The following is a 23,844-nucleotide window of genomic DNA, read 5'->3' on the forward strand; positions in this document are numbered from 1 at the left end:
AATTATTTTAATCATGGTATGTTATCTTCATAGAAGAGTGAATTTCGACAAAAGATGTTAGGACGCACTGCAAAGTTCAGGAACCTTTGTTCTAAACTCAAGAAGAGATTTTTAATCGTCTTTTTTTTTAACAAAAAAAAAATAAAATAAAAAAAAAAGTAGAGAAACTTTGATCTAGTTGCTAGATGGCAAAGGAAAATTTATCTAGGGAAAATGTTTTATATTGTAGTCGTAAGTATTCTATGCCTATAGACATGTCCTGAATTTCTTTGGTAAACAGTTACTTTTTAATACTTTTTTATAGTCCCGTGTTTACAAATACATTAAATTTATCCTGGTTCGCACCTCGGATAAGTAGGTAATGTACGGCACATTTAGATTCCAAAACACTTCACCGTATGAACGGTGTGCCGGTAGTACAAGGTATGACTCGAATAGACGATCAAAGCGAAGAGGAGTAAGTCCTAAGTAAGTTTGTTTTTATTAGCTATTGTTACGTTTCTTCTGAGTTAGAAAATACTAACGCACTTTCCATGTTTTTTTTTATTGCTGCAGGATTTATCCGCGAAAAGTTCACATTACAGAGGAAAAGGTCGCTTCTGACTTGTGTAATCTCCGAATTTCTGAACAGTGGAAAGGTACGAAGCATTGTGGAAAGCTTCGTAACAGTCCAAGAAAATCAAGAACTTTCACAGAAATAGAAAATAGGTATATAATAAATTCAAACTTCCTACAAAAATTATTGTACAGTATCATGGAATTGTGCCCATGTTTAGAAGTCTGCCACAGCATTGTAAATGGCGCACAATCTTTGGTTTGGGGGTTAGTATACTGTTTAGGTCAGTCAAGTATTATTATATTTTATTTATTAATTTTTTTTACCCTACCCAAACCAAACCGGTACCCTAACCCAAGTTGTTTGTTGTGGTAGGATTTAAGACCAGTGCCTTAAATTGTTTACTCTGCTTTATTCTTAGTTCCAATTTGCTCAAAGCTTTTGGTTTAGAATTGCTTAAATTTATCACCTTTATTTCTTTGTAAAGTTTGGAATTAAGTTCTGAAGATGAGGATGAAAGTATGAATTCTACATTCAAAGTGTCTGCGGAATTTCAAGAACAAATAGACGCTCTAAAGCTAGATCTATTTTCACGGAAAGCTCAAAACGTTTCACTTCCTGTGTAAGCATTCTTTGAATTCTATAAAAGAAAAACATCCTACTAATTCATGTGACCAGAAACACTATGGTGATTTGGGCTAACAAAGTCTAAACTTGAGGCATGAAAGGTTTACATTTTAGTGCTTTTTAAAGGAAATCAATGTTTCACCCCAAAGGCCATGGTGTCACTACACTGTGTGAAATCATACATTCTAAAATGGCAATAGGTATCATTCTGGGAAGTAATCTGTAGCACACCTATTAACATTCATTGTGACATAATAACTTTTGTTGCTACCTAACATAGTATTCGGAGAGGTGGTGTAATTTTGATAAATTGCATCTAGAGCAGAGGTTCTTATCCGTGGGGCGCGCCAAGCAATTCTAAGTGGGGCGCGAGCTCGACTTTAATATTTTACCTTTTTGTAGTGATTTTAATGGTTTCGTTTGGGTTAGGCATAATTCCTACATGCAAACTCTGTTTTTTGCCAACTTTAACATTAAAACTGCAAAAATTTTTCTACTTCCCTTTTACAAAATCCACGGTATCACCGCCCTATTAAATTAACTTATAGATAAACGATAAAAGCTATTGCCCTTTCGGACTATTTTTCATCCATATTTTATATATGATAACAGGCTATAGCAACAGGGGGAGTCAAACTTTTTTTGCGCGAAACTATATTGTTTTTGCAATATTGCCGTTGTATTGTGTGTCGTTACATCTTTTGAAACACGATAACGCAATTTTTAATATTTGCGCTTGACATTTTTTGCGCTCGGCATCATACAACTCTTATAAATGTGGAGTCAATGCCCTCGCAACACGTTTGTCAAAATCAGCTCGATAAAATCCATGTGTCGAGCTCGCGCAATTTGTTGTGTGCCAAATGCGAAACGCCTTTTCGGTTGCGGTTTAGCCAATTCGACCAAATAAAATTCAAAATTTTTCGCGCTTAGCGCGACCAACAACACCCTTCATTATTTTCCTGTTTTCTCAGTGATATTTAATCCAAAATGTCGAAATATTTTCATAGGGGGGCGCGGCTGAAAAAAGGTTAAGAACCACTGATCTAGAGTGCACAGCCCTACTTAGCTTTTTTTATTTTGAACAGATCTATAAAGCCGGATTACTCGTCTGCGGTAGTGTTATGGAAACCACCAACAGGTACCGTCCCGGATCTGTTGAAAAACTTAACTGTACCAACAAGCACAAACACACATGAAGAACAAGTGGAAAACAACAAAACAATTTCTTTATCAGATGTTTCACCCTTTCACAACACTCCGCCTAGAAGCTACGATAATAACAACTATGCAATAAATAATATGAACACTAACTTTACACAAAGAACTCCTCTGTTTGTAAATCAAATGACTGAAGACAATGCTATGGAATTATGACACAATATATGACTTATAACATATGTTTTGTAATGCTTGTTTAAAGCTAACTACTGTGACAAAATTTTGTCTGCTGCTATGTTTTTCTACCCTTAATAATTAAATATTTTGTGTTTTATTTTTTATTTTGTAAGCCTTGCTTTTCATACAACACATATGTGATTTAAAATGACCAAGGTCTAAGATACACTTAATTAAACTTGATTTATTATCAGGAAAAAATTATACATTATAAATTATAAACTTGGTATTTATAGTATTTATAATACTAGCCAAGCAAGGATATATAAAAAAGAATAATAAGCAACACAACACCAATTGCAAATTTTATTAATCTTTTGTATGATGACACCTTAGGCTGTATACTTTTAACAATTTCATTGTTTCTTTTAAAAATGCTTATTTTCTCTTGAATAATTTTGTCCTTTATCTCCCTATTTAAATCCATTTTGTTGATGGTAGACTTAATGTGATCTTTCATTTCTTTTCTTGACACATTATATGGCAAATCAAAGATGGCCAATCCACCATCACCATGTAATCCCAATGTATTTCGGACTATTTTCCTCAAAATAAATCCTCCACTGAATATTGCTGAAATGTTAAATTTTGTAGGATAAGTGTTGTAAATTAATTTAGCCACAAGAAAAATGCATTCTTTTTTGCTGACATTTAAACAACTATAACAGTAGCATATACCTCAGTAATTTCAAGTTTGTAGTTATGAAATAACTAACGCAACTGATTATGATTTTCTGAAACTCAAAAGTAAAATTTCTATAGCTTTGTGAGTAGTGAGACAAAAAGTTTAAGGAATGCTGGGTTTATTGAAAATTTTGAACTTTTGTAAGTGCTTCATAGCAGTGTTATAATGACTTAAGTCATTGACTTGACATAAGTCTTTTGGTCAAATGACTTGACTTAGACTTAAGTCATTTTGGCAAATAACTTAGGAGTAAATTAAGTGTTTTTCATTAAAATTTATCTCAAGTTTTGCATATTAAACATTTTAATTGCTGTGTATTGCGTATGTGTTTTTTTAGTTAAATTGTTGCTTATAATCGGACGAGTTTGCCAATTTTAATAGTTTAATAATTTACTTTTATGTCAATGACATGACTTGAAATTGACTTGCTCTCATAATGACTTGACTTGTTATTTTTGCAAAAGACTTGACTTGGACTTAAGTCACTGCTTCATAGTAACTTGTTTACAACACTGCTTCAAACTTAGTGATTTGTCATATATACACATTCACAGTTTGGGGTTTACCTTCTGTTGGGTATTGTTCATAATCAGTAACGTTATTCAAAATGATTTAACATATTTCTACAAGCCAAATTTATCAAATAATGGTTTGTGCTAGGCCTTGACTTTTTGAAAAAACAGTAGAATTTGACTACAGTAACTTCAAATGTTTAGAAGACTCCCAAAAACACTGCATTATAGTTCACTTACCAAGGTACATGGTATGCACATAGGATACTAAAAGAACTGGTTCATTCAAAGAAACATCTTGAATTCTTGAAACGTAATCTAGCACAGCATTTGATGGTTGAACAAAATCTTTCCATCCCAAACCAAAGTAAAACGCAAGGTCATTTTCAATTGCTTGTGTCCTTGAAAGTTTATCAGTCCATAGATCACAAAGACACTGATTATCCAGGTTGTCTTTCACACTATCTTCTATGGCTTTAAAGATTAGGTAAAAGTCTCCCAAGACTTTGGCATACAACTTTGTGTCAGTAAGGGCAACAGCAAGCTTGAGCTGAACCAAGCGGTCTGAGGTTGCATGAATTTTACTAGATTTAGCTCGAAGCTCTTCACAAAAGTCTTGAAAATCATTGTTAGCATCCATGATGGAAAGAACAAACGGCTGTGCAAGAGTGAGAGGTGTTAAGGTTTTGTTAAAAAATTTAAATTTGTTGAAATATTAAAACAATTTAAATAAAATGTTTTTCGAACTATCTGTTGTATTAAACATTGTGAGCTTGAAAACAATTTTGCTGAGAAGAAAAAACATTTATTACGTAAATCATTATGATGTTATTAATTCACATCTTGAATTTATGCAGCCTGGGCAACAGTGCAAGGTTTCATTTATGAAAAGGTTGCAATCAAGACAAAACTGAAATTGGCATTTGGTACATGTTTGGAAATTAGACTCAGAATGTTGCACAAGCTGCTTTAAACACGAATAACACTGAATTGGGCCAGAAAGGGCAACAACTTTTGATTCACTAAACAAGGCAAGTGGAAAAAGGTGATGATATGAACGTGCGAGATGGGGTGCTGAAACTAGTGTCAACTGACAAATAACACATTGCACTGGCAGTTCTGAATATTTTGCTTGACATTGTGGACAATAGTAGCCACCAATGCTAAGTTGTTTTGTTGACATACACATGGAAACTTTTCCAGACTCCTGAAAGGACACATGTGGAGGAAAACCCATTTTAATGAGGGATGATTCTGTTAATAAGCCACTGGGTGGAGTTATGTGATCGTTAAGTAAGCCAGCAAAATGGGTTTCATCCAAAATGACACCAAACGTTCCACCAGTAGTAACTGCCAAATGCTTGCAGATATGAACTTCGGCAGAAAGAGCAATGACACTGCAACGGATGTTTTGTTTCTTCATATTGTCAATGGTGTCCTGTATGGGACTGGGATCACATGTTGTCAGGCTTCCCATAATGAGTAAAATTTCTCTACTGGTGTGACTGGGCATATGTTTTAGGGTTTTCTCAGCTAGCAGAAGTGAGTTTTGAATAGATGGTTCACCACTACAGCAGTCCGAGTTGCTTTTCAGGATTTCTTTTGACAATTTGGAGAATGCCTTTAAGTGTTTTTGAGAAGTACCAGACATTTCACTAAGAATCTCTGCTCTTTTACCTCTGCTAATTATAAATCCTAGTTGACCAATTGGATTTTGGTCAAAAAAGTTTTCTAAAAATTTTTCTGCCAGTTTTAACGCCACCAGTGCTCGACATGGCTTCAAGTCCTGATCAGACATTGCCTGGGACATGTCAAGTACAATATATATGTGTCGCATCATGCCCAATCTAACTTTTTGTTGCCTTTTTAAAAGCCTTCTCCTCTTTGCTTTGTCAATTTCATTATCAATGCTTGCTTGCAAAGACCCACTATCGTCTTCTTTTAAGGCCTCCCATGTCTTTTCATAGTCTCCTTCCCACCTGTATGCTTTTTCATTTTCATCATCCATAGTTTAGATATGTCGGTAGTGCGTACTACTAAAACTTTAAGAGCTTAAATGATCCTACAATTACTCTGAACAAAATGCAAAAGTTAGAAGTGTTTAAAAAAACATCATTTTACTACTGTATATTCAAGACAAACTTGTTTTTATTATAAACTCATGCAGACAACCATTTTTATGGTATGTTTACTTGGTAGAAATTATGTGAAGCTTATCACTTTTACTGATGTTAACAATTTTTTTGACAGGATATACCACAAAATGTAGAGTTAACATTCATATAGTATCTTGTGGTAAATCATGCTACATAGTTGCTTAATTTCTACCCTCTTTATTTTTATTTTTCAAAGGTATTATATTTATTATATGATTGATATAACTGTTATTGATCCAAAACAGGCAATTATTAAATAAAATCACTATATTAACTTATTGTTTTGCCCCCAGCAAACCTTATACTCAGACAAACAATGCTTTTTTGACTGTTTCCTAGTTAGATGAAACTTGGCATAATTTAGGGGACATCCTGTATTTTCTGGAAAACATACTTGGTCAGTATAAGCAAAGGTCTATAGGAGTTTTAGGTTCAGTAAGTGCATTTCATTTTTTTTAAATATTGCGATCTAGTATGGACACAATTTTGTTAAGTTAGTAATTAAACATAGGTATCAAACAATTATACATAAACATATAGCAAAAATTAAAACAATTCTAGTTTTTTTAATTATAAATAATCTACGATTTTATAGGCACCAATAAAAACATTATTGTTGGCATGGTGTTGCCACATAACAATTCCATTTAGGCTTTTTAAAATGACAAACCTTAACACGAGCTCAAATCATAGCAGTTTTGTCTAAACTAGCAAAATTATTTAAAAAGAGTATTGTGTTGTCTCACACAAATTATAGCATCCATATTTCTAGCACTGGGGCCATATAGTTAAGAACGACATGGATGCACCAATTGTTTCAGAAAGTTTCATGCACATTACAACCAGATTCCAATTATTGCTTGTTCGCGATTTGTTGTCTTTCTATTGATAAACTGTATTTTTGTGTTTATAACCCTAATCTAGGGGTGGCCAAGGTCAACGAGTAGAGATCATGTATATTAAGCCAAATTTTGCACTTGGATAACTGCAAGAGTATTACGCTGCATCTTTCTAACTTTCACACAAACCTGCTCAGCTAGATATATATTAAAATGTTGCACACTAAAAGTATTTCAAAGGTTTCATTCAAGTGAATTTCTCACTGCAGAACTTTTTAAACAAATGTTATCACTCTGTAGAAGTTTCTTAAAAAAAACATTTTTGGCTTTTATTACTGGTCTATAAAAATAAGATAGAGGGTCGACAAAAAAGGGTTGTTTGTAGTTGGACCACGCTGAACTAAATTACGTTTCCCTTTTCCATTTTTTGTGTGGCCCTTCACCTTCTTCCAGCTATTTTTCCCTAAATAAGGCTATGGGTATGCACCATGTTGGGACTTTTGCTCTACAGTTTCCTGCTTGCGCGATGTAACCCACAGGCTACACCGCTACACTAATGCAGTTGAACTCGAATGGGAAGCATCTATTACAAAAAAACACCCGATCCGTTAGAAATTAGTGCATTTTTAAGCAAAAAGGTCTACGACAATTAGTGCATCCAAAGGATCAAAAAGTCCGACGTTTAGACTTTGAGTTCTCGGACAATGCACTAATTTGACTTAACAATGTGCTTCAAAATATCAAGTTTCATAATACTTGACCTACCTAAACCCAAACGCTAACCAGCACCCTAACCCCAATAATGTGCATTGAATTAATAATTACATAAACGCTTTAGGCTCCAATTCCTCACTTTGTGACGTAACAATCCTATGGTACCATAGACGAGAAACTATCTTATGCCCACCTGAGTTTGGGCTTTTTCACCAGCATTCAAATAATTATACCATTAACGCACATTATTTGGGTTAGGGATAGTGTTAGCGTTTGGGTTGGGGTGGGTTAAGTGTTATTGATGCTATCTCACACTTTTTGTAATCTTTTGTGAATGTTCAACGAATATTTTCAATTTATCTACGCCGGGAGTTTACCTAAAGGTCCAAATTAGTGCATTGCCAGGACCTCAAGGTCTAAAAGTCTAGACTTTTCTGCCATTGGATGCCCTAATTATCGTAGACCTTTTTGCTTAGAAATGCACTAATTTCTAACGGATCGGGTGAAAAAACAATCTCATTCATAAAGTTTTTCTTGTGTCACGTTATGATAGAGAATTTTCTTGCAACAATAACACTAGTACGGTCAAGGTGTAACAGACTTTTGCTACGCAGATTGATTGAGATGTTATGTTTAACAGCTGGTTTTAGGGCTGTTAATAAAATTGTACATAGCCGATCCGTACGAGAAAGGCGTCATTGGAATTGTAGAAAATTTATTTCCGAATTACAAAATTTAATCGGACAAAATTTCATTACGATATAACTTTTACGTGAGTTGTTTATAGGGCGTATCAAAATTAATAAAGTTTCTGTTCTGCCTTAAGTTAGAATCAGCTGTTTTTTCTTTCGGAGCGTGTTCGTTGTTGTTGCTTAGTAGCCCTTCCCCTCAGAATCCTTTAGTATAGGCTTGTTAAATCTATTTAAAATACACTTTTTTTTTAAATGTTTTTTTGATTTGTAGTCCCTAACATTCCTATATGCAGGCTGCAGGGAGTCAAAATGTTTGACTTTGGGTTTACCACTGTTAAATGTACACAAAAACTGATGGTCTATACCAATGATACTATAATGGTCCACTGAACGTACCACACACCAATGGAACTGTATTGCATGAAGGTACCAGCTACTACAACTGCAGAGCCTGGGCCCTTCATTTAATATTGATAACAATGACACCATTTTGCCAAAAACAAGGAATATTGATGATTTAACTCTTTGAATGTCCAATATTTGATCGCACAATTCAAGCCTTAATGAAATCCTTGCGGAAAACATATTATATAAGTTAAGTCTTCAATTCGTAGCAACAAATATTATTTTATACTTCTATGATTGGTGTTTATTTAATGAAAAACAACGCAGATTTATGTAACACCAAATCCGGGGGAGTTTAAAATCTCTATTTCCCCAAACAATTGTCAACACATTGCAGCATGTGTTGACCAAAGGGTATTTTGTATCATTAGGAAATGAGGGTCAGTGGCAGTACCTGAACAGCACCAGTAGCAAATATTAGAATTGCCTCCAAACAAATTTCCGATTCTCCATCTATAAAAAACATTTATATATTGTTAGAAATGAACTACACAGAAGCCCAGAATGCTAAGTTAACGCTAGTGTCACCCTTATGCGGGCTGCATGCGTTTTGCAATGTAATAACATTTACGGTTTATTTCTAGTAAATCAATGTGGACTTACTTGCATAATTGCTTTAATGTTTGGCAAAAACAGCAAGCACATGATTTTGGTATGAATATAATAGTTTGGGTAAACCATTTCAGTTGGCAAACGTTTTAGTTTGCAAGCCGCATTTTAAAATCAGTAGTTTAATAAAGAGCTGCATATAATAGTGAATTGACATGGTCACAAATAGTGGCGGGTTCTTATCTATTATCCTGTAACTATATTTTTTTGTTTTTACTAGGCTTTATCCTTCTAATGCGGGCCACCTTGTTGCACATGAAGTTGCATGAACAACAATTTTTTAGAGTTAGTGTTTTATCCGGTCCTCCAACTTCAGGATGCAGCCCTTACAAGGATTTAAACAGCACATTCAAGTATACAATGTCTTGTTACATTGATCAGGTTTACTACATCTTGATTAATTACCTTTTTCAACTCTTCAATAGACTCTAAACAAATCTCCTACAGATTTAAAGTCATCATCCCCATCCCAGTTTAACCAAGCTGGAGTTTTTCGGACAATGGTCTGTAGATCAAATACATTGTATATTTTGATAGTTCAATATTTTTCAAATAGCATTAACACTAATATCTATAAAACATTTATTTTACATATGAACAAACTAATTTGGGGGTTTTAAAGTTCGAGTTTTGCCAGAAAAGTGATTTTGCTTTGTCTGTTGCGCAGCAATAGTACAAGCACAATTTAACACACAGCTCAGCTGTAGTGTAAACAGGCCTTAAAGATGCTGGCTGAAGAGAGGTAAAAAATATTTATTCTTTTTCATTAATTTTGTATTGAAGTTACCTACTTGTTAACAAACAATCAAAAACGTATATAGCAAAATTGTCAACATTAATAACTGTAGCGTGATGCCTAAAGAGTTTGACGCCACTTCAGAACAGAGGGTTGCCCACTTGGATGACTAAACTGTAAAGTTGCTATGTCCATCACATTTGTAGGGCTTTGAAAGTGAATGATTGGTTCTGATTATGGTACTATGTAACAATTGTGATTTTTTATTGGCTACAGATCTAACATACACATAACCTGTTCAAATTTCTGTCATCTTAAAGGTAGCCATGCCTTGATTGTTATAACAGGCTTTTTTTATCAGCGCCATGTCAGGTTACCTTTACACGGACTTTTCAATTGGAGAACATCGTTCTGCAGATGCAAAGAAACCACTTTTGTGTCGCTAACTTATCTTCCATATATGGTTAAAATTCTTTTGGGTCCTGCAATGTTTCCCATATTTAATTGTACTTCAATGCAGTGTTGGTTAACAGAATCATTTTGTTTTATTCACTATTTTTTTCTGTTACATGTTTATTATAAGATGTGTATTCCCTCAATTTTTGAGGTAAATATGGTAGCATATTGCTAACATTTTGGTTGCAATTTGATTTTTTTTTTATTGTAATAAAAAATATAATTATTACTCGCACATTTTTGAATTATTTCTTGAGATGTTTGATGAATTGATTTCATTATTACAGCAGCAAGCTCATTATCAGCTTCAGTTATATGTTCTTTCAAACTCGCCAGACATACCATTTATTGACAAAATCAGTGCAGTTATAAAGAAAGATAATAAATTTTAATGACATTCAAGAGAACAACTTACCCATGCCTAAACACAAATCAGCATAGCCATGTTTTTCCAACAGTAAGTATTTAGAATTACATTAAATTATATCTATATTTTTATAGAACAATCTAGTAAAAAAATCAATAAATATGTTGCATCAAGGGTATTGCTTGGTGATTTAGATCTAAGATTGTCTATTTCATAAAACATGGCTATTTTTTTAATTTTTACGCATTGGTCTAGAACAGGGATGGCGAACTTTTCATCGCGCGGGTCACAAACACGACCTTAATCCTTACAAAATGATCAAGTGGGTCATATATTTAATTATTTGCTAATTTTATGCAAACTCTTCTGCTACGTCGTTTTAAGTGTTATTGTCTGTCTTGGTAATTCAAGGTTTTTAGATAATTTCCAAATTCGGACTCTCAGAAATAGTAAGAAGCCAAATAGTTAACAAATGCTGCAGCATTTTTATTGGATTACAGGAGTTCAGCAGAAAGATTTTTTAGCATGGTTTATTGCTTTAACCGGAGTTTTTTTAACTTTTAGTCTGCAAACTCTTCATTTTTCTTAAAGGATTCCCACCCTTTACGTTTTACAGCAATAAACAAAAGCCTTTCTGTGCACATTTGTTGAAGTGCCTTTAATTTAGGCCTACTCACCACCCTAAAACACTTATTTTATATTAATCCTTTTATAAAAAAATATTTAAAACATTTTGGTATTTTTAGAGAGATTAGTGTGTCATTAAAAATCTGTGGTGGGGACAGTGGCTCGCCATCCCTGGTCTAGAATCTTACCCACGAGTCGAAAACAATTATTAATGGCAATTATATTTGTTCTGATCCTTGACACATACACCCATACGCTAAAGCACACCCTAACCCAAATAATGTGTTGAACAGTTATGTAGTGGAATCTAAACTAGAATCTATAATGCATATAGTCTTAAATCTATACCAAAAAATATATTTAGAAACAAATAATGACAACGATAAAGGGCTCTGAACACCAGACGCGGTTGACGGCTGGCGATAAGCGGCGCCAACGGTTGATCGCGTTTCTTCCGCGCAACGTTTGACGCAAAAGCGGCGTTCACACCAGCTGTGCGTTTGGCGACGCGGCGACGAAGTGTTTTTGTCTTGCAAACACAGCGGGATAGGAAATGGATCATCTTGTACTGAACAAAGGCTTTTCCAAAGTCAAAAGGGCACGAAAAGTAACGGCTCATAACTTATGTGTCCATGGTTATTTGCGCTGTTGGACGCTTATAGCCAAATAAAGTGGGTCAGTGTACTTGACAGAAGGAGTATATTAAACCCCACCCCAGTAAAGAATCAAATAGTCATGCATTTTTTTTTATTTATTAAGACAAATATCTTAGCAACGTGAACAATTTGTTATCAAAGCCCAGTAAGGATCTGCATTACCTTTGCTACATATGAACCTAGTTCTTTTCATTCACTGTTTTGTTAAATTTGTTTTTGTACATATTCAATAAAGCAAACAAAGCTTTTGCACATTTTCATGTTTGATAAGCCAGAAACAGCATAAACATTGGCTAATAATACAGAACAAATAATATAATGAGGTAACAGAATACCATGAGTACACACAATTAACACTTGGAATATTAAAAAGTACAAAAAAGCATATAAAAATACAAGACACTATACATTGCACAAAAATACAAAGAGGTAACAAAACACCAGGAGTATATGAAATTGAAAACAACTAGACAGTACAAAAGTGCACATAAGCATACAAAAAGTGCAAGACACTATACATTGCACAAAAATGATTGATACAGGATAGAAAAGAGAAAATACAAAGAGGTAACAAAACACCAGGAGTATATGAAATTGAAAACAACTAGACTGTACATAAGTGAACATAAGCATACAAAAAGTGCAAGACACTATACATTAGTATATGTTAAGTTGAATTGATTGAAACCAAACAAATATAAAAATACCATCTTCTGGTGTAGCTTCATCTTGTGTGAAATCAATAATTGGACTGGAGGTTTGGTGAGAGTTGCCAACAGTCCTATGAGAAACCACAGTTGTTAACAGAGCACATTAAAAAAATTTCTATTAATTTTAAAAATCACTCACACGGTATGCCTCAAATGGTCTTGCAAAAATTTAAGAGCCTCATAGTGCTCCCACCCTGTAAATTTGCAGCAGCAGCACCACTTTTTTGTGCATTTTCATTCTTCCTCTTTTCTTTAGCAAAGCGGTCTCTCAAACTCTTCCAGCGCTTCATGCAAGTTTCAACTGCAATATTGATAATCGTGTCATGATCAAAATAATTTACCGGGTATCAAGTCTTACCTGTCTGGCCAGTTTGTTGGGCAATATGTTTCCACACATTTTCTTTCCGCTTTTGATCCTTGTAGTGGCTGCTACCAGAATCATATATACAGGGAGAATCCTGCACCAATTGTATTACCATTTCATTGAATTCCATTGTTTTTTAAGCAAAAGTTTATGTTTAAACAAGTTTACAACACAACACCAAAATAATTAAATCAAACCAACATTATTCACCTTTCATCGTGTCTTTTATTCTTTTTGCGACACTTTTTCAAAAAAAAATATTAGGGAAAGACAAACTGTACCCTTACCATAAATAAATATTACATAAACCTTCTATCCTCAAGCAAACTAACTTAAAATTACGAAATTGTCCCGTTGCAACAAGGTTCTGCACACAGCTCTTCAGTCTGCAAGTAGTGCGGCTGGCGGAGATTTAACTTTGCCGTCAGCCGTTTCAAGCGAAAAAATCACGCCGTCACGGCATGACGCCGTCTGGTGTGAATACCCCGTCGCTTGCCGTCGAACGCAAAAACGCGCCACTTGCCGCCAACCGCGTCTGGTGTGAATCTTGCTTAAGCCTGGTTCTAATTCAAGGCAGAACTTTATCAATTTTGATACGCCCTATAAACAACTCTCGTAAAAGTTATATCGTAATGAAATTTTGTCCGATTTAATTTAAATCAGACAAAATTTAAATCGGACAAATTTCTGTCCGATTTAATTTAAAGGGACAAATTATATTCCGATTTAAGCTAAATCGGACAAAATTTAAATCGGAAAGGAATTTTGTCCAATTTAGCTTAAATCGGAATATAATCTGTCCCTTTAAATTAAATAGGACAGAAAATTTGTCCGATTTAAATTTTGTTTTAAATTTTGTCTGATTTAATTTAAATCGGACAAATTTTCAGTTCGATTTAAGCTAAATCGGACAAAAAAGTTGTCCGTAGAAGCGTATTTGTTTTTTTCCAAACGGCGCCCCATACTAACTGGCCTTGTGTTAAAGGTTGCCCACAGCCCACCCCTGTCACAGATAATGCCGTGCCATGTGAATTCAACTTGTGATCCAAGCAAACAAACGCATTTTTATCGCCTCCTTCTTAAATGTTATTTGACCATTTTAATTGTAAAAAAATCTTTAGGGCCTCCCTTGATAAACAGTTGTTTTAATAAAATGGCGAAAAAAAACGTTTTATTAACAAAAATGTACAGGTGGTAAAAGTCAATTACGGCCCGCCAAGTTCTTTTTAAGATTGGGTTAGGCCCAAAAATGTTAAAAGGTTGTCGACCCTTGTTTTACTGGGTAAATACTTATTGTCGTGTAAAATAATGTATGACGTCACGGGACAATTGTGACAATGTGATGTAATCGTTACGCAACGCATGTTGCGCCACCAATCACGTCACGAAAAGGAAGCACCGTCAATATTACGTCACTATATAATGTGTGGCGAGTTTCTTATCACCGGCTCTGTAGAAAGAGTGCGTCAGCAACATGGGTTATTGCGTTGTAGCTGTGTTTAGTACTCGAGCAGGTTTAGTTCACTGTATCTACAACTACGACCAATACGTCTAGGAAATAACATAATTTAGTAGTGAAAGTTATATTTAGTTTTTTTCTTTGATATTGGCTGTCTTAAATTGTATTCTTTTTTATTATATTCACAGCAATAACACCGTTGTAAATCAAGATATTTCCTCAAAATGCATTGTACAAGAATTATCCACGCTTCTCAAGCTCTTCTCAGGAGCAGCTTTGCAAAACCAACCACTTATGCAGCAGTTAACCCAAGCCTTGCTTTCCTGCAATCAAGTCGAGGGTTTCAGACCACCGTTGTGCAGAAAGACATCGACTCAGCTGCAAAGTTTATTGGTGCCGGTGCTGCCACGGTTGGAGTGGCCGGGTCTGGAGCTGGAATCGGTTCTGTGTTTGGAAGTCTCATCATTGGATATGCCAGGAATCCGTCTTTAAAGCAACAGCTCTTCTCCTATGCCATTTTGGGATTTGCTCTTTCTGAAGCAATGGGACTCTTCAGTTTAATGATTGCCTTCCTAATCCTTTTTGCTTTGTGATTTTTGCTATGCTTTCATTGTTATATACGTATAGAACTATATTATGTATAATGTTTGTTGATATTTTTTAATAGTAGCAACTTATCGCCCTAAAGCAAAAAAATGTTATAAACTTGATATTTAAAACTATTTATTGATTTTCAGATTAAAATGAAATCTTGTGTAAAATTAGGTGTTCAATTTTTAGAATTGAGTTCTAAACAGGGAACCAAATGTCCCCTCACATTGGGTGCCCATTTGTTGTCAACAAATGTAGACTCTCAAGCTGTCGATACCCGAAAAACAATTGTTATTCTGGGAACTGGTTGGGGAAGTTATAGTGTCCTCAAAAATATTGACAAAAACAAATACCATGTTGTTGTTGTGAGCCCCCGGAACCACTTCCTGTTTACTCCCCTTCTTTGTTCAACCACTGTTGGTACACTAGAGTTTACAAGTATCATTGAACCTGCCAGAAATGTATTTTTTAAACACAGCAAAGATTTTCACCTTTCCCATGCAATAAAAGTGAATCCAATTAAACAAATTCTCACCTGCCAAAGTGAAATCCACCAAAAGAAAATATATGACATTAAATATGACAAGCTGGTTATTGGAGTGGGGGCAGTTAGCAATACATTTGGAATTCCAGGTGTGGCAGAACATGCTTTTTTTCTTAAGGAGATTGTGGATGCAAGGATGATAAGGGATAGAATTATTTCAAACTTTGAACTTGCCATCCAACCGGGATCTTCTGAAGAAGACCAAGACAAATATTTACACACTGTTATTGTTGGCGGTGGACCAACTGGGGTTGAATTTGGAGCTGAGATGTATGATTTTCTTCGAGAGGATGTATCTAAGCATTATAAAGAACTTCAACATAAAGTAAAAGTCACTTTAATTGAAGGCGACAAAATTTTGGGTTCCTTTGATTCGCGATTAAGAGATTATGCAGAAAAGAAAATCACCAAGCGCAAACAATTTGAAATTTTACAGGCCTTTGTGGCAGAGGTCACAGAAGAAAGTGTCATTTTAAGGGATGGTACTGTAATTCCATGTGGACTTGTAGTGTGGTCAACAGGACTGTCCCCTCGCCCATTTACCAAGCAGCTACCCTTCGAAAAAGACAAATTCGGTCATATTGTTACTGATGCCAAACTACAGGTCCGTAATTCCCCATACAACACTGTATTTGCATTGGGTGATTGCGCTGACATTGAAACTATGCCATTACCTGCCACTGCACAGGTTGCAGAGCGACAAGGCAGATGGTTGAGTTCCTACCTAAATGGAGATACTGATAGAGATTTTGAATTTTCTAACATGGGCATGTTGGCATATGTTGGGGGATACACAGCTTTAAGTGATTTGAAGCCAAGGGCACTCAAGCTAAAGGGATTTCACTCCTGGCTGCTTTGGAGGTCAGCCTATTTGACCAGATTGGGCAGTTGGAAGCTAAGACTCCAAGTGCCAGTCGACTGGTTTAAAACATTCTTATTTGGAAGAGACATCTCAGTTATTGACTCTTCTAAACTATGATATTTGAAAAGTCCTGTTAATTTGATTTCCCACACTTCCATATTAAGTGTTTATTGATAGCTGTATATGCATTTTCACTGTTATATTGGTTCTTATGCACTCCTATTCTTTATATCCAGAGTATTATCTAATCTAATTCTAAAACATAATATGATTGGTAAATTTGCTGTATGGTAACGTTTTACATCATTTAGTATTCCTGCCTCATGTGTATCTAAATATTTTATCTTTGTTTAATTGTACCCATGTGCACTACTAATTCTAATTTTGTTATTTTTAGTGAATTAGATGTCTTAAATTGTTTCAAACAATCAATATGACTGAAAAGATTTTTACTGATACTCCAAGGTATTTTATTTCTAAAAATAGACAGTTGCACAATGTGTTAAACTATTGATTTGCTGGTTGTAAAACAATTGTTATTTATGTAGTTTACCCAAACAATTTTTTTCTTTTTAGCCTCAGTATATTTTACTAATGATCCCAAAATACTGTTACTAACACTTCATTAACTGATGCGTTTGTCTCTTAAACTAAACAACAATTTAATAAAGTTTTTTATGTTATTGCTATTTATTTTTTTCAAAGTAATAACGTCAGTCCCTACCCACATTGATAAACATAAAATAATATCTCTTCAGAAATACTTAAAAACATTGTAAATTCTTTGAACCCTGCCAGCTTAGATTTATTGAAATACCTACGGATAATATTATTAGGTTACCCCCATACTTCACTTGGTATGGTAATGGCCTATACATTGATGTATATTTGATACTATTAGCACATACTCAAGAAATCAGTATTTAAAGATTTTCCAGAGCTGTGGGGGTTATCAACGAATTGGAAGCAAGCAAGTTTCCAAAGTTGCTTACAAGGATAGTACTGAACCTTCACAACAAAGATACTCGAGCATTCTCAACAGAGGAAGAAGAAAAGCTTACAGGAGCTTTGGAATTGTTATCAGATGACTTAAGTCTCATGCTTGAAACTTTAGAGTTTGTTTTCCAACAGGTGCTGCTGCCAGATCTTTTTCTATTAAGTTTTGTTAAACGTCCATATAACTGGATTCATTGACATTCACGCAAACAGTACCTTCTATTTATGTTAATGATGTACCTATAAATGTAATTTGCTGCCAACCATAAAAGGTTTTTATCTTTGCTTATCTTGGTGCATGCAAATGTTTTTACTAAACCCTAAAATATTAACCGTTTTCAGCAAATAGTTTGCCATCACTAATGAATTGTTTAAATTTAATATTGGTATGGAACACTTAATATTTGTCATTAACAGGCTGCATATTATGGATTGAAAGCCAATGTGCTGCATCAGCATTTAACGGACTCTGACATTGAGAGCTCAAAATCGGAGGCTATAGTAAAAGCCTGGATGCAACATGGCAAGGTGGCAGTAGATAAAATGAAGAAGCATTCCTTTGCACCAAGACAAGTAATTTCAGATTCAGTTTTCTGTTCATTAACTTCGGCCATTTACATAAGAAATAACATCAGTATATTAGTACAAAAAATTTAAATCAGAGAAAATGACACAATTTTCCTCAAACCATGATTCCTAAAAAAAGTTTAAATTATAAGGTTGTTGTTAGGGCCACAGTAACGTACTTATTGTTGTAGCTAATGATTTATATTTCACCTATGTAGATAAGCCCTTTAATGCAATTGAAGGGATTTTTTTCATTGGTAGGGTGTAATCATAGTTTTGATGTAAAAATGCTTTTTCAAAAACTAATGTTAAAATGGATTTCTAAACATACTTCTTTTGTTCAAGTTGGAAAGTGTGTCGTGGAATTACAATTTACAGCTTGCTCAACATTCAAAATCTAACATGAAAGAAAGTAATGCAATTTTCCATCTAAACTTATCAGACAAGCCAGATGGAAAATGCGATAAAATTATATTGCAATTCAGTCACGAAGAATTGTTGGGATTTTATGAAAAGGTTTTTTGTTTATAACATAGGTATGCATGTTTGACAACTCTTAATAATATTATTGTATTTCAGTTGGAAACCATTCAACATCAACTGGATTCACTGAGTTAATGCGTTTTAATGCAGTTTGTCATATTTTGTGCAATATTTTTGTTTTGTATATGAATACCACTGAAATAAAATTGCCTGTATTAAATTCAACATTTCATGACAATTCAAACGAAAAAGCTAAATTGCATTTTAAATTACATATTTTTTTACATCATATCAAGTAGTTGTTAACTAAGTAATTTGTCCATTTCTGGAACAGCTTTAAACAAATCCTCCACAAGTCCAAAGTCAGATACTTGAAATATTGGTGCCTCTGGATCTTTATTGATTGCAACAATAGTTTTGCTATCTTTCATTCCAGCCAAATGTTGAATCGCACCAGATATTCCCACCGCAATATACAGTTCCTATTAAAAAATGTAAAAACATAGGACATTTTTTAATTAAAGTTTTTTTTTTTAATTTTAATTATCCTTTCTTTTGTACAAGTATGGTGTTTTTTTAATAAATATTTTGCAATACCTATTAAAAACAATTGTAATAAATATATTGTTGCAAACATTGCATAACTACATAATACAGATAACTCGTGGAAAATATTTTTTTTAATGTTGTGAAAAAACGTTGTTATTTAGTGGTATTCGGCTACAAACGTAATCTGACGGGCGGGCAGTCAAGCCAGTACGTTTTTTTGCTTGGCTTACGTGTGTAACCTTCCGTAGTTGAACACCCCATAGCGTATTAGTTAGCATCGCGTTATACATTCGATTTTTGCAGCAAAAAAGCGTTTGCATCAAGCATTACAAAAGTTGTAACTCAACAACGTTTGATAAACACGCAATTATTGCGTTAAGGGTATGCGCAATCGGCAATATTTGGTCGCTCGAATACGCTGACGCGACAGGCACTTGCCACTCTCTATAAACAAACCAAAAGCAACTTAGCATTTAAACGATGCGTTTTAAAGCTAACTTATTAGCCAAAACCAACAGATTTGGATTGGAATAACCCGAAGTCGAATTCTAAGGATCCGAAATTATCCTTAAAAATTCCTTGCTGCAAAACAGTATATGCTAATGAAATGCCATCAGTAACAGGAGAAATAATGCTTTATTTAATTTATTAGTGGAAGATTATTTTGCTGTTCTTTAATACAAACGTCTTGACATAATATTCAAGCGTTTCACTTTGAAGTTGCGACGACACACAGGGTAAGTTTCTGATTGTTCAGACTTTGTTAATTTATCTTTAAAATTATCAGGCAACTTACTCTTCCAAACCACGCTTAACAAACACAACAATAATAATTATGCCGTGCATAGGCCTTATTGTGAGACAAAAAAAGCCAAACTCAGATTCGGCCTATACGCGCAAAGTGACATTACGCCAGGGTAATTCCAACATGTTTGCGCTCGTCATGACAATCTACGATTAGTTGTTCATTCACGTGATTGCATGCTTTAAGTTGAATTGTGATGTAATAGTGTTGCGTAGTGTTAATGACAATTACGTTCTTACTGCGCTGCCACTGAGGGTACGGCCACGGTTTTATAACTGTTCGCAATTGCTTCACTCAAATAAAGTGATTATTTTGTGTATATTTTCAAGGGGACCGTGAAAGTTGGAGAACCACTGCTGTAGATAGTTGCGCGTTTTCATTTACTTATACGATGAAAAGCGGAATAAACATCTTGAAATTAAACAACATACACTATTTTGATGCTGCAGACAGAATATGTATCGCTACAACATGGTATTTAAACATTTATTCTTAACCGCGCAACAATAAAAGAAACATCTCTGAAGTACGACTTTTACTCTGTAGTCGAGCCAAAGGTGTTATTTTTTTATACCACGCTTGGCGATTAATACCGCTCCTAAACGCATCTGGATCATTAACAATCAGGGAATTTTGTTGAAGAAGTGTTGACATATACGTCAACACACAACTTAAAAAAACGACCTTGCGCCTTTCGACGTAACAATTAAAAACTCTCCCATCAAATTTGTCACTTTAAAGTATTGTCAAGACGCTTCGTATAGCAAGTAGATCTGCTTTTATTCTACTTTTACTTTGGCGGAAGTCAATTGTATGTGAAATGTCGAGTCGCCTGTACAGTCTCTCATTATGGTACACTGTAGAGCGTAGACCATATGGTCTGCGTTTTTTACCGGGTTGAAAACCTTCTACTACGTTTCTTTACTAGTAAAACTATATATACCTCACATCATCAGTAAACTGACAGAACTCTACTTGGCAAATTTTATCATGACACGTTTTAAACGATAGATTTTTATGTTAAAACAGTTAAATACCACGTATATATTGGTGAAGCCTGGTATTCCATCTAGTACAGCGGTTCCCAAACTTTTCTAAAAAAACTTTACTGGTGGACATGTTGCAATTTTTTTTAATATTTCACGGGTCAGTTGACCAATATTTCTTGTAGTACAGTAGTGGTGTCACGATTATTTCTAATGTACCAACTTTTGAAATAATGCAAACGATTCGCTGATAGCAGGTAGTACAGAATAATAGATGCTTTATGGTGTCTATAACTAAAGTATAATAATGATGACAGATATTGTTCAAAACATGACCTAATGTTAAAAAACGTAAAGACTAATTCTCCCTGCGGACACCCAAAAACTGCTGTAGGGACTCGTTTGGAAACCACTGATCTATTACTACCATAAAGTCTTATAATTGGAGAGATCATTATGGGATCAATAAGATCGACACCATTAGGCTCAAATAAATTTTCTATAAGTCAAAGCGATGATATATTGAACTTACAGGAGCAACAATTTTGCCTGTTTGTCCAACTTGCATGTCATTAGGAACATAACCAGCATCAACAGCAGCTCTTGATGCTCCAACAGCTGCATTCATTTTATCAGCAAGGCTGTACAGCAATTGGAAGTTTTCGCCATTCTTCATTCCTCTTCCTGAAATTGCATAATCCTGTTAGTCTACTAGTTTGTATATGTAAACAACATTGTATTAAATAAAAATCCACAATTTTTTAATAAACAAACCTCCAGAAATTACAACCCGTGCAGCAGTTAGTTCTGGTCTATCACTTTTGCTTAACTCCTGTGATATCCATTTTGATAAACCACTTCCACCTTCAGGAGCTTAAATACAAAAGTAGTGTCAACAGTGTTTAAGCAAGGTAAATCAGTAATCTCTGGATAACATTAAACCTTTTTCAATAGCACCACTTCCTCCACTGGCTTCTGCTGGATCAAACGATGTCCCACGAACTGTGACAATCTTAACATTCGCACTTGACTTCACAGTTTGAATGGCATTCCCTGATAAAGTAGATGGTTTTAGGTCCTAAAATTGAGTGAGCACAGTAGTTTTGTCTAAAAAAAGATTCTTATTGTGAATATGTACTCCGAAACTATACTAAATGTAGGTTTCTACCTGCATAAATGGTTCTCACAAATGTGTCTGCAGATTTAACCGCAATAATGTCACTTATTGGCTCAACGTCCAGTTTTGCTGCTACCCTTGGCAAAAGGTTCTTGCCAAAAGCACTGGCCCCAGCAATGATGTGACTGAAACCAGATGCAGATTGAAGATTTGTTACAAGTGGAGTTAGTGATTCGGGCATACATCCTTTAAATTCTTCGCCCTCTGCAACAAACACCTTTGAGACACCTTTCACCTGGCTTAAAGCTTCTGCTGCCTTTAAAAAATGGAGATTTTAGAATGTATATTGTTTAATAGTACCCCGATTGCCTTCCAGAGAAAACTTTGGTGTGGAATGCTAAACCAAAACCATGCTGGGTGACGTATTGTCTTGTTACAGTTTTACATTGTAAAAATAGCACAGGGGCATCCAACCACTTAGATACAAAGAGCCAATCTTAGAAAAATGGAACGACAAGAAAAACCTGTCACTCCATTCTTCCTCACTTAACGTGCCTTTATTTGGATAAATTGACAAAATTTTAATTTAGGAGACACAATCTTTAAATAAAAAAAAAAATATTTGAAAACATTCAAATGGAGTGCGCTAATATGATTTTCCCTAAACAAGATAAAAATATGCTATAAAAGCAAACAATTTTTCCATTGATGTAGTTAAACGTACACAAAAATATATTTTCGGAAGCGGACATGACATTGTGTGGATCTGCCCAGCTCACACACGTATATTTATACTGCAGGAGTTTTTGAATAAATCTAATCATGTTGTCAAAGTTTATAAAATTAATTGACTTGATTCTACAAAAAGGAAAACATTCTAAATCGTACAAAATCAACATATTCTAAAAAATTATTAGTGCAACATGAATGTAAGAACCGCATAAAACATAGGTATGTTGGCCATCCCTGAAATAACATTATTGTTGTATATATATTGCTGAATTTCGGATTTAATTTTGTCGAAAAGAAAAACTTTTACTAGCTAGTTAAAATGATAAAAAAATCACAAATTATGGAATGCTAAGTTGGTTAATAGAACATAAATAATAAAATGTTGGCAAATATATTTGTTTGTCTATTTTCCTTTACACTTTTAATGGCACACAATAAATTTAAGCAAGAGGGATTAAACTAAAGTTATTAATACAACTGTAATAATTTAAAATCAGCAACTAACTGGCAGATTGACAAAAAGATTAGTATAAAAATTAAAAAAAACATTTACCTTGGAGCAGCTATCACCAGCAATTAAACAAGAAATTTCACCACCAATTTGTGAAGCAGCTGTAACTGCATTAAGTGTGATAGGGGTCAGCGCATCATCTGACTGCTCAGCGATAACCAAGGTGCTTTGAAGTCTTTTGCAAATGTTTAAAATCTAGAACAAAGTTGCAGTGCAATTATTCTAACAAATAGTGACCCGAAAAGTTAGCTTAAAAACTCTTTGTTGGTATACGATTTTTAACAACGGTTGATAGGAAAACTCACTAACCTTTGACTGATGAAACGTCGATCTACTTAATGCGGGAAACATAATGTTAAACAAAAAAGCAACAACAGTTGAAACAGCCGCAGCGATACTAACGTTTGGAAGTGTTCGCCAAGTACCGGAGTGTGGCAAAGGTCGCCACTCACTACAACTCGCATGGGATATGTTTCACCAATGGATTTTGCACAATATTTTTGACGCCATTTTTGTCATAATCGATACCAGTG

The 23,844-nt window shown here is 34.5% G+C and overlaps 6 protein-coding genes and 2 pseudogenes across 6 annotated transcripts; 4 read left to right on the plus strand and 4 right to left on the minus strand.

Moving 5' to 3' along the window:
• The first annotated feature begins 253 nt into the window (after positions 1-253).
• Positions 254-3,164, plus strand: LOC146168922 (uncharacterized). The gene is made up of 4 exons (XM_083397770.1): positions 254-468; positions 556-708; positions 1,044-1,178; positions 2,272-3,164. The coding sequence occupies exons 1-4, from the start codon at positions 362-364 to the stop codon at positions 2,558-2,560; spliced, it is 684 nt and encodes a 227-aa protein (XP_083253896.1). The 5' UTR covers positions 254-361; the 3' UTR covers positions 2,561-3,164.
• Positions 2,654-4,422, minus strand: LOC146168923 (uncharacterized). Its single transcript, XM_083397672.1, has 2 exons — positions 4,019-4,422; positions 2,654-3,154 (listed from the first exon to the last, which is right to left on the minus strand). The coding sequence occupies exons 1-2, from the start codon at positions 4,416-4,418 to the stop codon at positions 2,829-2,831; spliced, it is 726 nt and encodes a 241-aa protein (XP_083253798.1). The 5' UTR covers positions 4,419-4,422; the 3' UTR covers positions 2,654-2,828.
• Positions 4,423-4,598: 176 nt separating this feature from the next.
• LOC146168924 (general transcription factor IIH subunit 2-like) lies at positions 4,599-5,846 on the minus strand. The gene has a single exon (XM_083397588.1). The coding sequence runs from the start codon at positions 5,784-5,786 to the stop codon at positions 4,599-4,601; it is 1,188 nt and encodes a 395-aa protein (XP_083253714.1). The 5' UTR covers positions 5,787-5,846.
• Positions 5,847-12,590: 6,744 nt separating this feature from the next.
• Positions 12,591-13,239, minus strand: LOC146168925 (transcription factor Adf-1-like; annotated as a pseudogene).
• Positions 13,240-14,633: 1,394 nt separating this feature from the next.
• On the plus strand, positions 14,634-15,306 carry LOC146168926 (uncharacterized; annotated as a pseudogene).
• Positions 15,182-16,686, plus strand: LOC146168927 (putative NADH dehydrogenase). The gene has a single exon (XM_083383344.1). It carries the CDS (start codon positions 15,312-15,314, stop codon positions 16,680-16,682), a length of 1,371 nt encoding a protein of 456 aa, XP_083239470.1. The 5' UTR covers positions 15,182-15,311; the 3' UTR covers positions 16,683-16,686.
• Positions 16,687-16,898: 212 nt separating this feature from the next.
• On the plus strand, positions 16,899-20,224 carry LOC146168928 (COMM domain-containing protein 10-like). The gene is made up of 5 exons (XM_083383348.1): positions 16,899-17,030; positions 17,495-17,696; positions 17,979-18,134; positions 18,474-18,644; positions 18,708-20,224. Exons 1-5 carry the CDS (start codon positions 16,999-17,001, stop codon positions 18,744-18,746), a joined length of 600 nt encoding a protein of 199 aa, XP_083239474.1. The 5' UTR covers positions 16,899-16,998; the 3' UTR covers positions 18,747-20,224.
• On the minus strand, positions 18,808-23,750 carry LOC146168929 (electron transfer flavoprotein subunit alpha, mitochondrial-like). The gene is made up of 7 exons (XM_083383345.1): positions 23,621-23,750; positions 23,354-23,506; positions 22,120-22,384; positions 21,894-22,004; positions 21,726-21,824; positions 21,484-21,635; positions 18,808-19,093 (listed from the first exon to the last, which is right to left on the minus strand). Exons 1-7 carry the CDS (start codon positions 23,660-23,662, stop codon positions 18,914-18,916), a joined length of 1,002 nt encoding a protein of 333 aa, XP_083239471.1. The 5' UTR covers positions 23,663-23,750; the 3' UTR covers positions 18,808-18,913.
• Between the last annotated feature and the right edge of the window lie 94 nt (positions 23,751-23,844).

This window comes from Ascidiella aspersa, chromosome 1, assembly GCF_963924565.1.
Source record: "Ascidiella aspersa chromosome 1, kaAscAspe10.2, whole genome shotgun sequence".
Lineage (NCBI taxonomy): Eukaryota > Metazoa > Chordata > Ascidiacea > Phlebobranchia > Ascidiidae > Ascidiella > Ascidiella aspersa.

Coding starts and splice junctions, on each gene's coding strand:
- LOC146168922 (XM_083397770.1), top strand. CDS start 362: ATGTACGGCACATTTAGATTCCAAAACACTTCACCGTATGAACGGTGT. Junction 469..555: donor CGAAGAGGAGTAAGTCCTAA/GTAAGTTTGTTT, acceptor TTATTGCTGCAG/GATTTATCCGCGAAAAGTTC. Junction 709..1,043: donor TTCACAGAAATAGAAAATAG/GTATATAATAAA, acceptor TTCTTTGTAAAG/TTTGGAATTAAGTTCTGAAG.
- LOC146168923 (XM_083397672.1), bottom strand. CDS start 4,418: ATGGATGCTAACAATGATTTTCAAGACTTTTGTGAAGAGCTTCGAGCT. Junction 3,155..4,018: donor TGTGCATACCATGTACCTTG/GTAAGTGAACTA, acceptor TTAACATTTCAG/CAATATTCAGTGGAGGATTT.
- LOC146168924 (XM_083397588.1), bottom strand. CDS start 5,786: ATGGATGATGAAAATGAAAAAGCATACAGGTGGGAAGGAGACTATGAA.
- LOC146168927 (XM_083383344.1), top strand. CDS start 15,312: ATGAAATCTTGTGTAAAATTAGGTGTTCAATTTTTAGAATTGAGTTCT.
- LOC146168928 (XM_083383348.1), top strand. CDS start 16,999: ATGACTGAAAAGATTTTTACTGATACTCCAAG. Junction 17,031..17,494: donor ATTTTTACTGATACTCCAAG/GTATTTTATTTC, acceptor CAGTATTTAAAG/ATTTTCCAGAGCTGTGGGGG. Junction 18,645..18,707: donor TGTTGGGATTTTATGAAAAG/GTTTTTTGTTTA, acceptor ATTGTATTTCAG/TTGGAAACCATTCAACATCA.
- LOC146168929 (XM_083383345.1), bottom strand. CDS start 23,662: ATGTTTCCCGCATTAAGTAGATCGACGTTTCATCAGTCAAAG. Junction 22,005..22,119: donor TGTGAGAACCATTTATGCAG/GTAGAAACCTAC, acceptor CTACTTTATCAG/GGAATGCCATTCAAACTGTG. Junction 19,094..21,483: donor CAGGCAAAATTGTTGCTCCT/GTAAGTTCAATA, acceptor ATTTTTTAATAG/GAACTGTATATTGCGGTGGG.